Source organism: Mobula birostris, chromosome 20 (assembly GCF_030028105.1).
Source record: "Mobula birostris isolate sMobBir1 chromosome 20, sMobBir1.hap1, whole genome shotgun sequence".
Lineage (NCBI taxonomy): Eukaryota > Metazoa > Chordata > Chondrichthyes > Myliobatiformes > Myliobatidae > Mobula > Mobula birostris.
The window spans coordinates 16,228,722-16,244,164 of record NC_092389.1 but is presented as its reverse complement, the minus strand read 5'-3'; the positions used below and the strand labels follow the sequence as shown (position 1 = coordinate 16,244,164).

The 15,443-nt window shown below is 39.9% G+C and overlaps 1 protein-coding gene across 2 annotated transcripts in view; it reads right to left on the bottom strand.

The window, feature by feature from the left end:
• Positions 1 to 223: 223 nt before the first annotated feature.
• The window catches only part of igsf9bb (immunoglobulin superfamily, member 9Bb), a 749,555-nt gene continuing 734,335 nt past the window's right edge, over positions 224 to 15,443 (bottom strand). The window contains exon 20 of one of the 2 annotated variants that reach the window (XM_072238319.1): positions 224 to 1,709. In XM_072238319.1, the coding sequence (XP_072094420.1) occupies positions 1,480 to 1,709 (230 nt within the window). In that variant the 3' untranslated portion in view covers positions 224 to 1,479. The remainder of the gene's footprint in view (positions 1,710 to 15,443) is intronic. The other variant, XM_072238320.1, reaches the window with a different exon arrangement.

The window sequence follows — 15,443 nt, the reverse complement described above, 5'->3', positions numbered from 1 at the left end:
CTTAAAAGCCAGGTAATCCAAACACACAATTAGATTATGGTTCTCATATAAACAGGCACTGATAACAACAGGATGTTAGCTGATTTAATAAAAACTGAACGTAAGTAATCACATTTGTTACCAGTTCTTTGTAGTTGGACATCATACCAAAGAATGCCAAGAGTGATCTCCATATATAGCAATATAGGTCACAGGATTAATGAAGGAATTTTCTGTCCCAGTAACAGCGTTGAACTTCATGGGTAGAAACCTGCTTTATTGCCATTTTTATAATGTAAAAATTGTTACAGGACATTGGAAGTACAGGAGGAGTTGAAGGAATGAATTAATCCACTGATGATTATTTGACGTGGGCAACGAACACCTGGCGAACCCTCAAACATCATGTTAAAGATACTGATTTCAGCATTGAAAACATAATGGGTTAATTCACGACTAAATGCAGGCTTTCAATTTGAAAACTCAAAGGAAGAATTAAAGACAATGATTGTCAATCCTATCAGTGTTGCAACAGTTTTAAAATAATCTTGAGCAAGGTGAATACATTATTTCCTTCTCTTGCTTATGTGCATTTAGTAGAATGCAGTTCTATAGCATTGACAGGTGAATTTCTCATAATTGTTATATACTTCTTAAATCCAGTTTGTCTCACTCACTGAATATACAATTATGAAGATTGTGATGTTGAGCTAAAGAGAAAACCTTAAAACTTAAAAAAAGCCACCTTATGCAGCCTTTAACTTTTTTGATGTCCTCTGCATTTTTAAAATATACCTTCATGAAATGAATATTAGGGCCTTCCAATAGTATTACCAGAATATTAACAAGTGACAGCAGGCTTGTACCATTCAGCATTAAATTTCCATCATAGATTTTCCTTGCTGAAGTAACTTTACTGTTTGGATGTGCTGTACATAAGTTCAGCACCTGAACGATGCCATCTTAAGTGATGGATTGAGATGGAACATATGCATCTATTAGAAACTATGACATCGTAAAGCAGCAAGATCTGGAGAAACATACATACCATTTCACATCAATGATTGACTTTATGACATCATGCCATCAATGACTGACTTGTTACACTGATACTATGAAGTCATCTTGGAGGGGATGGGATATTGGTGGGCAGATAAATGTTCTCCATTTAGATGTGTATTTATATTCTTGTCATAAAATTATTACAAACTACATGTTTCTTCACAGCAATTTCTTCAAGCACTTAAACTAAGTAGGTTGGTAAATAAAAATATTGCCACCCTTTACATAGACCTTTGAAGGGATAGGTATATATATATGAATATGGTGCTGAAACTTTGAACTGTGGCATAGGTAGCTAAGAAAATAGCACTATAATGCTGCTGTTTCCATAAGGCTAACTTCTACCACGGGGTCTGTACTTAACTTCTCTGACCAGAGAAACACATTTTGTACATTGATTCACAAATCTTGTCAAATATTTTGTTAAACTAATAACTATTACTTAAGCAGGGTTGTCTGCCCTTGGTGTTCTTCATGATCCACCTTCCCCAGAATGGCCACTTCATCCTCAGGCTGGTGTCTGTACTTGTGAAACTCTTCCTTCATGGCAGAAAAATAAGCATAAGGGTCCTGACGGGAGTGTCTCTTCTTCTTTTGGAGGTAGAGAATGCCTTGGGGCTGGAGATCCTGAGATTCACCGGGCTGCTGGACCTGTGAGATTGGAAAACCTGACCAAAAAGAGAAAGCATTTAATTAGTGCTAACTATAACTAATCATTGCTCTTGGGTTTTGATTAGCCTTAACTATTGAAGGAAAGGGATTAACATTTGATCTCTTTGCAGAGTATTATTCATAACTACATAGGGACAGATTTTAAAAAGTATATCTGCTGCACAATATATTATTTGTTGAAAACACAATTCCATTACCCATACCCAGTGCAAAAACTGGTCAAAATCATGTTCAGCTGCCTCATTACAAATTTTAGTTAATGAATTTCATCTCATAAGAGTCACAGACTTCTAGAGCACCATATTCACTCCGATCTTTCTGCCCATCTACACTATTCTGCTTGTACTAGGCCTACATCCTTCCATGCTTTGCCAAAATAAGTCCCTAAGTAAAAATATTAATTCCCCCTCATTCCTCAGGTAATATGTTCTCCATATTAATCATTCTGTGAAAAGAAATCTGTCTGCAAATCTCCTTTGCAATTCTTAGCCTTCATCTCTAGCTTTTGATGAAAAAAGAAACCAGTTATCGACCCTATTGTGCTCATTATGAAGGCTAAACACTTTTGCAAGATAATATTAGAAATACAAATAAAAACATAAATGCTGGCCTACTGCTATTAAAAAAATGGAAAACAAGAATTAAGTTTTAGAAACACCAATAACCATTCAGTATCTTTGGGGTTTGACAAAGGTATGAGTTAACACTTTACATTGGTAAAAAGAGAAGTCAAGTTTTGGCGAGGTAACTTGACAAGGTTGCTCCGGTAAGATACCTTAATCTTGTCTTTCAGCATTTGTTGTTATTAGTTTAGCTTTCCTACACATTTTATTTCAGCCCAGAAGCTATGTCTGTTTTTAACCTTGGGCAAATATAATTCTGTATTGCCCACTAGGAAGGTATGACAATTGTTCAATGTATCATATTTTCAACTTGCTCCACAGCACTCTCGTCTAAAACCACTAGAGAGAAACACTGATCCGCTATTTAGCAGTTCCCTATAGCAGCCTGGGAGCAGAGAGAACTCTCCAGCATATTATGACAGTGGATTAGTCAAATCGCCTGTGACATTTTAAAGATCTAGCAGGTGGCAAGACTGAGGATGGGGAATCAATATTACAAGACGACCAGAGCAAAATTGATCTTTGCATACAAACCTGATTCTGTTTTATTTAATACATAAACACCTGCCTCATAACTATTTTTGAGAATAACTTTACAGCACGAGGGCACTGGATGCACTCATTCCATAAGACCATAAGACATAAGAGCAGAATTAAGCCATTCAGCCCATCAAGACTGCTCCACCATTCCATCATGGCTGATTTATTATCCCTCTCAACCCCATTCTCCTGCTTTCTCCCTTTGACGTCTGATTAATCAAGAACCTATTAACCTCTGCCTTAAATATACCCAATTCATTGTCTGTGGCAATGAATTCCACATATTCATCATCTACTTGCTAGAAATATTTTTCTTCATCTCAATCTCATCCATATACTGTATGAGCATCAGGAAGACAATGTTCCTCTGCTGCATAATACTGGGCCCTGATGATAACGATTCACAGTGAGATCCTGGAATATGTGAACCACTTTCCATATTTCAGGAGTTACCTCTAAGAGAAAGCAGGCATTGGGAAATCTCAAGAACTTCCAGTGTGCCCTCTCAGCTTTCCATGGACTGAGATTAAGTGTGTTTGATAACCAAAGTTTCAAGTTGGGCACCAAGCTCATGTATCTCAGAACACATCACCTTCACCTTCCTGCATACTGAATTTCCAACCAACACTGAGCTCCTCAAAGCATTGGAAAAGTGCCACCAACTGTCTCTGCAATATCCTGAAATCTACATGCCTTGACACTGACATTGGATGACATCTCCCAGACTATCATCCCACCATCAAAGCTTTGATCATGCTCAAACAGTTCTGATGGGTGGGTTACCTTGCCCGTGTGGTCGAGGGATTGCAAGATCACTAGATCGATAGATCATTATAGATTGTGAGATATTGATTGTAGATAAAGAAAGATAAATGGTAGCTGCAGCTTAATCTGAGCAAGTCTGAGGTGTTGACCTTTGGGATATCAAATGTAAAGGGAGTGCAGGTCCGTTAACAGCATTGATGTACAGAAAGATATAGGGGTCCAAGCCCATAGCTCCTTGAAAGTCAACAGGTTGATGAAGAAGGCAAACGGCATGCTTATCTTTATTATTCGAGGCATCAAGTTCAAGAGGCAGCAAGTTATGTTGCAGCTTTATAAAACACTGTTTAGGCCACAGCTGCATTCATTTCTCATCACCCCATTAATAGGAAGAATGTCGAGAGTTTGTAGAGGGTGCAGAATAGTTTATTGGGATGCTACCTAGATTAGAAGGCAGGCAGAAGTTAGACAAACTAGGGTTGCTTTTTCTGCAGTGGCAGAGGCTGAGGGGAGACCTGCTCGAAATTTATAAAATTACAAGAGAAATAGATAGAATACACAAATCTCTTCTTTTCCCAGGATTGAAATGTTTAATACTTGATGACATGAATTTAAAATGAGAGGAGGGAAGTTCAAAGGAGATGTGAAGAGTGAGTTATTTATATATAAAGGGTAGTGGGCACCAGGAATCTGCTGCCAGGGGCAGTGGTAATGACATATGATAGAGTCACTTAAGAGGCTGTTACATGGGCTTGTGAATATGCAGAGAATGGAGGGATATAGAGAGAAGGGATTAGTGTAAGTAGAGAACATTAGTTTAATTATTTTGGCATAACACTGTGCGCCAAAGAGCACGTTCATGTGTTGCAATGTTCCATGTATGTCTGACACCAGACTCCCAAAGCAAGCATTTTAACCAAGCACCATCACTGCAAGAGGCTTCCAGGAGAACAGAGAATCTGCTGCACAAGGACATCCTCCAAAAATATCCTTTAGAAAGAGTAACCACTTCAGACCTGTGACCAGTCAGAGTGGGTAAGAAATGGAAAGGCATTGAGCAGCTGAAGTCTCCAGGACGAGTGAATATGGAGACCATGCACGTACAGCAGAAGGGGTGCACTATGTCCTTACACTGCCTACCATCCAACCCATCAAACATAATCTACTCCACCTTTGGGAAGGTTCATGGATCTTGTATAGAACCAATCAATCTCCTCAGAAACCATTGAACTGGAATGGAATCGATTCTTCTTCAATCCTGAAAGACTGAGGGAAAAAAAAAATATAGATTTGGAGGACAGTGATTCAGAGGCTTTGGAGAGTGACAGTGAAAGAATTTGGGATTCTTTTATGGGATGAGAGGGTTATACCCCTCCTAAATGACACCAAATATTTACCCATGAAGGACTTAGTTGTACCTTCAGTCAAAATCTTCATTGACATTTGGGAACTCACCCAACTATCTGGTGTTGAACTCTTTCTTCATTACCCTTATCAAATCAAGTCTGCCTTTAGTAGGGACGATCCCATCAATAGCCTGAAACACAGTCAGGTTTTTTTCACAGCTAAGGGGACTGGGCTTGAGGCAGATGTGGAGAGAAAGAGATCCTAACCCATTCTCTGGCTTTTGCTGTCACCTACTGCTTCCCACAAACCAGTCCTGAGCAGAGACCATTTGCCTTTCATTGGTCCAGTTTCACGCATGGTTTCTAGTAATCCACAGGCACTCAGTTTCCTTCTGTGTTATTATGTGTGTGCATAATGAAGAACTTCAGTTCTCATTTCACAGTGGGCAACGCTGGCGGTTCACCCGGAACTGGAAGCTTCGATGGTGAACTGGTCGCACGCGCTCAACGTTAGACAATGGTTCAGTAATAAAATGTTTACCCACACCAAGTTTGTCTTTATTAAAAACAAACATAACACCTTCCTTTTCTTTTAATTTGTTCTGCAGAACTAAGAGTGCCTTGGACTCAGTGGTTTGTGTTAATTTAGTCCTGCTGTAGTGAGTCAGGCTTAGTTTTTAGTTGCTTCAGGATGAGGGGAACCCAGCCCAAGGTGCAAGAAAGCTTGGCAGCATTAACACAGATTTAAAGATGTTAATAATATGATAATTATATGCTCCATTTATCAGTCTGTGTTAACACTTGGCTGCACTGCTCAGATAACTCAGCATCAACACAACCATTTCTCAGTGCTAAACTGAACCAGAGACTGTGTCTCACTAAGCTGGAGGCCTCCCATCATTCAGTTGTCCAGCAGAACCACTGTTAATGCTGGCTGGATTGCCAGGACAAGCGGCTGTCTGCCAACCCAAAAGACCTAGACATTCCAGCTTCCATTTGAGTTCAGCGCAAGGTGATGAGCTGGCATCTGAGGAGAGGGGAAGGTTGGTGGTTTTCAATCGCTCTGCCTATCCACATTATATCCTGCAACATCGTTGAATTTCCAATATCTACCATTATAAATGCTAATCTATGAATTGACAATCTCGCCCAGATACATTGAGTACTATTGACTTTCTGCCACAGTGCTCAGTGATGACAGATAACCAACTATAGTAATGCCATATCAGGAAGTACAGATACCAATTGATGAATTTACTGGTATCTCAGACTTCTTCTGAATACTACATACTGACTAAGGTTCCAGATACAATTCTCTAAATTTGCTGATTAGATATTTGCATTAACACGCAGGTGAAAAGGGTACTTGTATTCAGTGGCCACTGAATGTATAGTTAGGTAGATACATTTTCTTTGCTTAGAATACTCCTAGTTACTTTTCCACACTATAGAATGATACAGAAAAGTCACTTTTTACAAGTTTGTTTGTAATGAATAAGTTGCCCAGATCACTAAGCACCAAATTAAGTCATTGGTTGATGAAAGTGCAAAATTCAATTGGAGGAGATAAGAATTAAGAAAAGACAATTCATTTGTCAAGCTTTGGCAATTTAGTTCAAATCAAACAGTTTAATGAAAATCTCATGAAAATTAAAGAACAGTGCAAATGGAATTTTAAATGGAAATAGATCACAAGTTTCAATCTACCTAAATGATAATCAAGTTAATAGATTGAAATTGTTTATTTGCAGCCACGGTGTTTGATTAACAACCTGTGTTGTGATTTGAAATCTGAATCCTGAGTTTGAAGTGAGCTGTTTTGCATTTGCAATTTCTTAAATCTGGAAATATGGAAATTTTGTTTCTGAAAGAGAGTTTCAACAAATATGCAAGGATGAAATAATCTCATGATTATTGCACTTACCTTATTTTCTAGACGAGTTGCATCACAAATTGCAGAAAAAGCAGTGATATATATGTTATGATCTTGGCCTGCAAAATATTATCGCTTAAGCCAGTGTTTCCCAACCTTTTTTAACTCAACGCCCCTCTAAAGCACCTTCATACTTGCCAACGCTCCTCTTAGGCACAATATGCTTTCTGGCACCCCCATAGTGTAAAAACATGTCTACCATATACTAACATGAGAAAAATTATTCTGTTTTATTCTGCTGTACAGCAGCTTCGATATAAATGTGATTCTTAAGCTTGATGGCTTTTAACAAAAGTTGAAATATCAGTTCAAGTTGTGACAGCAAAAACCTTAAGTCCCCCCGTGTAACAACGTCCAAGCAGTTTCTGTTTTTTGTGAGTATGTGGTTCACTGCACTGAAGCCTCTTTCAACAAGGTAGGAGCAAGGTAACATAATGAGGAGCAGTTTGGTTCTTCTCCAAAGACCGGGGAACTTCATATGACAGTATAGCCACATACCACAAAAGCCGACAATTTTGAAAAGCATTTTGGTTCTTCATCATTCTAAGTTTCAATAATTTCTTCTTGCAAGCTCTCTTCCTGTTCTTCCATCTTGTAAAGAAATGGGTTACTTACCCAGTCTGGAATTTCCAGATTGTACAAATCCTTGAATCAATTCTGAAAATCCTTCTTCAGTGACTACAGGTTTAAGCAGCACTCTTGCAAATCACCATCTGTGAAAGAGAGTGCCATACTTTCCATGCAGGGAAACTGTGAGAACATTCTTCTCCAAATATTTTGCTTATATATTTCCAATTTTCTGATGAAAATGGACGTTGCACTTTTTGCCTGGATTAAATTGAAATTCTCACCCTGCAATTTCATATTTAGAATGTTCACTTTGTCATACAGATTGGCTAGGTATGCCACATCTCCACATAGAAGTTCAATCATGTTTCCCTAGCTCTTGTCGATGTTGAGCAAAAATTCAACCACAGTGTCAAAAAGATCAAAGAAATATTTTAAGCAGGAGCCTTTTGACAGCTAACGCACTTGTTGAAGTGTGAAAAAGCAAGTGTTCAAACTCTTCATTGTTATCTTGGCATAACTGATGAAATATTCTGCTTTTTAATGGATGTGCTTTAAATTTGTTGATAGCAAATATTACAAGAGTCATGCTTGAAAAGAGTCACTGGCTGAGGTTTTTGGCTGTGAGGTATTAATGATGAATTACACAATGGATTGCAAACAGATTGTGAATTTCTTTTTTCATAAATGCCACTAAACCAGCATGGCGACCTGTCATGCTCCATCTGTTGCACAAGAAATCATGTTCCTAATCGGAATACTCAATATGTTCCTAATCCTCAATATACAATGTCTATTAAAAGTATTATTCCACCCCCCCCCCCCGGAAGTTTTCATGTTTTATTGTTTTACAGCATTGAATCACAGTGGATTTAATTTGGCTTTTTTTGACACTGATCAACAGAAAAAGACCATCTTGCAGCTGACTTCAGAGTCTCCCACGTACCTTCTGGCAAACTCTAGCTGAGATTTCATGTGAGTTTTTTTCTACAGTGGCTTTCTCTTTGCCACTCTCCCATAAAGCTGGAACTGGTGAAGCACCCGGGCAACAGTTGTTGTATTCATAGTCTCTCCCATCTCAGCCACTGAAGCTCGTAACTCCTCCAGAGTTGTCATAAGTCTCTTGGTGGCCTCCCTCACTAGTCCCCTACTTGCACGGTCACTCAGTTTTTGAGGATGGCCTGCTCTAGGCAGATTCACAGCTGTGCCATATTCTTTCTATGTCTTGATAATTGACCTAACTGTACTCCAAGGGATATTCAGTGACTTGGAAATTTTCTTGTATCCATCTCCTGACGTGCTTTTCAATAACCTTTTCGTGGAGTTGCTTGGAGTGTTCTTTTGTCTTCATGGTGTAGTTTTTGCCAGGATACTGACTCATCAGCAGTTGGACCTTCCAGATACAGGTGTATTTTTACTACAGTCAATTGAAACACCCTGACTGCACATGATAATCTTCATTTAACTAATTATGTGACTTCTAAAACCAATTGGCTGCACCAGTGATGATTTGGTGTGTCATATTAAAGGGGAGTGAATACTTATGCAATCAATTATTTCATGTTTTGTATTTGTAATTAATTTAAATCACATTGTAGTGATCTGTTATCACTTTGACATGCAAGAGTCTTTTTCTGTTGATCAGTGTCAAAAAAGCTAAATTAAATCCACTGTGATTCAATGTTGTAAACCCATAAAACATGAAAACTTCAAAAGGGGGGGGTGAATACTTTTTGTAGGCACTGCACATTTTGAGCTTGGCATAGATTGATTCTCTGTTGATATTTGTTTTTAACTTTCTACGAAAGAGAATCTCTTCATAAACGTTTCCATTTTTGATAAACAGTACATAGAGCAATAGCAATGCCTCATTGTCTCACACAGTTGACTCATTCAATTATATCCCAAATTCTGTTTTCTGTAGCTCTGTGCATAGTTGATACTCAATGTCTTCACTCATTTCGTCAATACGACGAGCTACTGAGTTATTACTCAGAGGAATTGATTTTAAAATAAATTTTGAGAACAGTGGTGAGCACTTCTGATACAGCAGGCGTTACCAATCTTTCACCAATTGTATGAGATTTTCCACACTTTGCTATCATTTTGGAAATGTTATAAGAAGCAATGAGACCACGATCAAGGTCATTTTAGCCTTCTTGGCAAATGACTCAGGTGTGCAATACTTTTCAAATGCTTTTTTCATCTTCTGGAATTGAGTAATGCTGTAAGTAGCCTTTTCAGGGTGTCTTTTACAGAAGTGTTCCTGCAATCTTGATTGTTTCATAGCTTCATTAGACAGTACAGTATTACAAATAAGACACACGGGGCATCGCTGATCTGACAGGAACGGAATAAAATCATACTCCAGGTATGGAACGTTGTATTGATGCAATTTCTGTAGTTTCTGTTCCTTAGCAGGATTAGAATTCAAGGCTTCGCCATCTTCAGACTCCTAGAGATCGCGACCTATGTCGTTATCCATCATTAATATGGCTAAATTAAATTAAAAAAAACACAAACTGGGAACACCCATCGGATGTTGACAACGGCAGCGAGTTGACATGGTTGATCAGGTCTCACGCCTCAAGTTAGAGTGCCAATTACCCCCCCCCCCCAAGAATCTTGAACGTCCCCCAACAACTTCTATTTCACCTCACGCCCCCTTAGGACATGTAACCACCCCCTTTGGAATCACTGGCTTAACCTTTCCTCAGATAGGTATCATTCCATGGTAACATGAATTTATTTTTTTCTGCTGAACCATCCACAAATCTAATTATCATTATCTGCAAATAAGCAACTTAGCCAAAGATGTTAGAAGGATACATAATTAACTAAATAATTTCTAACTTGTATTCTGGGACCAATTAATTACACTTTTTATGATTACTAAAGTTACATAAACTTTTAGTGGAACCAGTTCCGTGACTTGTTACGAATGAAGGTTTGAAATGCCTCTAGAAAAGGTTCAGAGAATTCTGAATATAAAAGCATGACGTTTATAGATGTTCTGACGAGAATCAGTCAAGTTAGCCTCGATAGGGGGATTGAAATTTCTTTTTAATGGTGCTTACGGCTCACAGATTTGCAGTATCCCAAGTAGATTCTCACTGATCCATGGGACAAGGTGACTTGGAGCTCTGTATCAGTTGCATATACTCAGTAAGAAGTGTGGCAAATACACAAAGATGAACTATCCTGGTAGTGTAGGAACACTAGAATCTATTTCAGGGACAACAGATGAGTTCTACACAGTTTTTAACAACTATGTCAGAGTAGTTGACTTTGGACACAACACATGTCAGCAAGATGCAATTTCATGGCATGTTAGCCTTGTGAAGACACTGATAGGCAGAAGCATATATAATAAGTTCAAAACCAAACCTGCACAGTATTCCACATTGCACAGATCTGCAATATGAAATATGTTTCTTTCCATTGCATTTTGTTGCACTGCCAGTTGACCATGCCAAATCCATCTTGAAATTAATCCCGTTAATCCAGTCACATAATAGGTTTAAAGGAAAAAAAGTCAAAGCCAACATTTACAATGGTTTGAGAGCAGTTTTGTAAACCATATTTTGTCATTTTTCCTTTTATATAAAGATACTCTGACTTTGTTTTTTTGGAATCCACTCAAGGATCACTGTTACTTGTCAACCTGAGAAGTTGATGGGTCATTACACGGTTCTGAGATTTCTACAACAAAAAGGTACTTAGCTTGAAGTCTGTTCTAATCTCCATCCAGGATACAACTGATATAGGCTTTGGATTTAGGACGTTTAGAGTTTTCTTGATGGCCAATATCCAGCGACTTTACTGGAAGCCAGCACCCATTGCTGTCAGATCATATTAAATTCACCAGAATAACAACATGGAGGTTTATAAAAGAGAGACTAAGAGTATTTCTATTGGACCAGAAGAATCTAAGTATAAATTAAATTGATAGTTGTCAAATTATTAGCAATTGTAGAAGGGAAGACTACCTTTACTTTCTGGGGATGAGTAAAGATTGGTTATTGATTTTAAGCAATACATACAAAATGCTGGAGAAACTCAGCAGATCAGGCAGCATCTTTGGAAATGAAAAAACAGTTGATGTTTTGGGCTGCGACCCTTCCTCAGGACTGGAAAGGGACAGGGTAGACACCAGATTAAAAAGGTTGAGAGAGGAGAAGGAGGAGAGCTTGAAGGTGATAGGTGAAACCAGGTGACTAGAAAAGGTAAAGGGCTGGAGAGGAAGGAATCTGATAGGAGAGGAGAGTGGACCATAGGAAAAAGGGAAGGAGGAGGGGAACTGGGGGAGGTGATAAGCAGGTGAGAAGAGGTAAGAGGCCAGAGTGGGGAATAGAAGAAAAAGGGAGGGGGAGGGAAATTTATTTTCATGCCATCATGTTGGAGGCTACCCACATGGAATATAAGATGTTGCTCCTCCACCCTGAGGGTGGCCTCATCTTGGCACAAGAGGTGGCCATGGACTTACTTGTCAGAATGGGAATGGGAATCAGAATTAAGATGCTTGGCCAATGGGAATAGAGCAGAGATGCTTGACGAAGCAGTCCCCCAACTTACGACGGGTCTCACCAATGTTGAGGAGGCCATGTCGGAGCACCAGATACAATAGATGACCTCAGCAGGTGAAGTGTTGCCTCACCTGGAAAGACTGCTCGGGGCCCTGAATGGAGGTGAGGGAGGAGGTGAATAGGCAGATGTATCACTTAGGCTACTTGTAGGGATAAGTGCCAGGAGGGAGATTAGTGAGGAGGGATGAATGAATGAGGGAATCATGGAGGGAGCGATCCTATGGAAAGCAAAGACTGATGGGGGGAGGTAAAGATGTGTTTGCTAGTTGGATCCCTTTGGAGATGCTGGAATTTGTGGAGGATGATGTGTTGGATGCGGAGGCTCATGGGGTGGTAGGTGAGAACAAGAAGACCTCTATCACTGTTAAGGCGGCGGGAAGATGGGGTGAATGCAGATGTCCTGAAAGTGGAGGAAATGTTAATGAGAGCAGCATCAATGGTTGGTGGAAGGAGGAAAACTTGTTCTTTGAAGGAGGAGGACATTTCTGATGTCTTGGAAAGGAAAGCCTCATCCTGGGAAGAAATGTGGTGCAGATGAAGGAACTGAGAAAAGGGAATAGCATTTTTGCACGGGACAGGGAGGGAAGAGGTATAGTCAAGATAACCGTGAGAATCAGTAGGTTTATAAAAGATGTCAGTCAACAGTTTGCCTCCAGAGATGGAGGGAGTGAGATTGAGAAAGGGGAGGGAGGTGTCAGAAATGGACCAAGTGAATTTAAGGGCAGGGTGGAAGTTGAAGGCAAAGTTAATGAAATTAACAAGCTCAGGCATGACTGAATGAAGCAGCACCAATGCAGTCATTAATGTAGTGGAGGAAGAGTTGGGGAGTGTTGCTGGGAAAGGATCAGAAGATGGACTGTTCTATATAGCCAATGGAAAGGCAGGCAGAGCTGGGCCCCTTGAGGATGCCCATGGCTACACCTCATGACTGGAGAAAGTGGAAGGAGATGAAGGAGAAATTGTTGAGGGTGAGGACCAGTTCTGCCAGGTGGAGGAGGGTGGTGATAGAGGGGGACTGGTTGGTTCTTTTATTGAATAAGAAGCAGAAAACTTTACGGCCTTCGTGATGGGCAATATTACATCCTGGTCAATACAGGCTGCTCCCAGAAAATGAATAGACATCCAGAAGTCAGAGTCAATTTTATTATATGTGTTTCAAAACATACGAACACAACCTAAGTATGTGCTGGGGGTAGTCCACAAGTGTTGCCACACATTCCGATGCCAGCATAGCATGCCCATCAATAGAACAATACAGGACAAGCAACAATAGCAATACAACAGTAACAAAACAAAACAACAGCAAAACAAGCCCCATTTTTGCCGAGTCCTAGGGTCGATACTGAAGGTCGAAGGTTGAAGTTGGCAGGTCTGGAAGTCAAAGCCTGATGGCCTCTGGGTCAGTGTGTCTGGAAGTTGGAGGGCCGGTGTCTGTGAGTCTACAAGTCTGGGCTAGAGTCTGGAGGCCGGAGGCCTGGAGGTGGCCTGTCCTGGGATTGGAGGCCAGTGTGTGGGAGTGGGTGGATGGGAGGGAGAAAGGGGGCTTGTTTTGCTGTTGTTTTGTTTTGTTACTGTTGTATTGTTATTGTTGCTTGTCCTGTATTGTTCTATTCATTTTCTGGGAGCAGCCTGTATTGGCCAGGATGTAATGTGCTTTATTAAACATGCTCCTTATACCAGACTAACGGGGAAGTTGCACATTTTTAAAGCCTGATTCAGACAGACAGATAACTAGGAGTTTGAAAGCAGAGGGAAAGTTTGTTTTCTAAACGAACAGATGATTGCAGCATGTATATCAGTTCAGGAGGTAGTTTATTGGCAGAGGGAAGGATGGATCACTTTTTGACTTTCTGTGTCCAGACAAGTTGATAACAATTTGTTATTCAGTCAAGTGTTAACTGAAAGACCTCGCGGTTCTCAGAACCCAAATCCACAGCAGTATAATTAAACGAGAAAGAACAGATAGATCATTCTGGGCTGACGTATGACTGGGACAGATCGGGGAAGTGGACTTTAGGCAGGGTTTTGAGCTGGACAGCTTTCACTGACCTGAGGAGAAGCAGGGCTGATGCACCACACTGAACTACTCACCTATCAGCAGATACCAGACAAGAAGCTACTCATTAGAGAAAATAAAAAGTGAAGGCACTTCCAGCTATTCTGTCTCTTTTAATCCAGTTAACTATTTGTATGTTAAGTAGCATCTCTGCTTAAAGTAAGTGAATTGCTTCCATCTGACAAGACTGAAACCAAAATCAACCTGAAGGTATTGATTACTTAAAATCCAGAAAATACTTGCTCATACCGTGCTGCAACACATTAGATATTGAACGTGTTTTACAAAGGATAAACAGACGTGATGGAACTCCACTCTCAGTCCTACCACTAAACTGTGATGCATGCTTACTCGTTCAGAGTTAGACTATTGGCCAAGTGTCTGCCCTCAGCATTCATACTTGTGCACCCACCCTAGACATTCTCTCTTCCCCCTTCTCCAAGAAGACACAAAAGGACAATTTCTACCCCTTTGTTACAAGAATGCTAAATGGTTCCCTAGTACGATACAATGGCTTCTTCACCTCACAGTGTACCTCAGTATGTTCTTGTACCTTATTGTTTACCTGCACTGCACTTTCTCTGTAGCTGTTATACTTTATTCTGCTTTGCGTTATTGGTTTGCCTTGTTCTTCCTCAATGCACAGTGTAATGATTTGATCTGTATAAACAGTGCAAGCCAAGCTTTTCACTGTATCTCAGTTATGTGACAATAAGAAACTAATTCTAATTTCAATATTGCAAATTTCACATGCAAGTAAAAAGCTCTTTGAATTGACACAAAATTTGTAGTACAGTCTGAGACTAAAGTCTTAGCTGAGCCACATGTTGTTAATTGTAGGAAATGATCTATAATTAAAGTGGACATATTCACTTATTACAAATAAACCTTTCTCAGGCTTTCATCTGGGCACAGGTATCAATTTCAACTGACGTTTCAATGACAAACTCTGCCACCTTCATCATGGATGATGCCTGGGCATGTCTAGTCTGGTAGCTTTTATATCTCTGTAGTCCATCCCTCCTGATTGGTTAGTCCTCATCCAATCAGGTACTCCCTCTATAAGGGGAACAACTATGAACGAACAGATGGAATGGCTATGGGATTGCCCTTGTTGCTGGCTATTGCTAATTTCTATGTGGACAACTTTGAGGAGAGGGCTCTGAGTTCATCGCTCTTACGCCCCAAATGCTTCTTCAGATACAGTGATGACATCTTCGTAGTGTGGCCTCATGGATTCCAGGTTTTCCAACAGTTCCATGGCCATCTGAACAGCATATATCCAACCATCTGTTTTATGATGGTGATGGAGAAGAA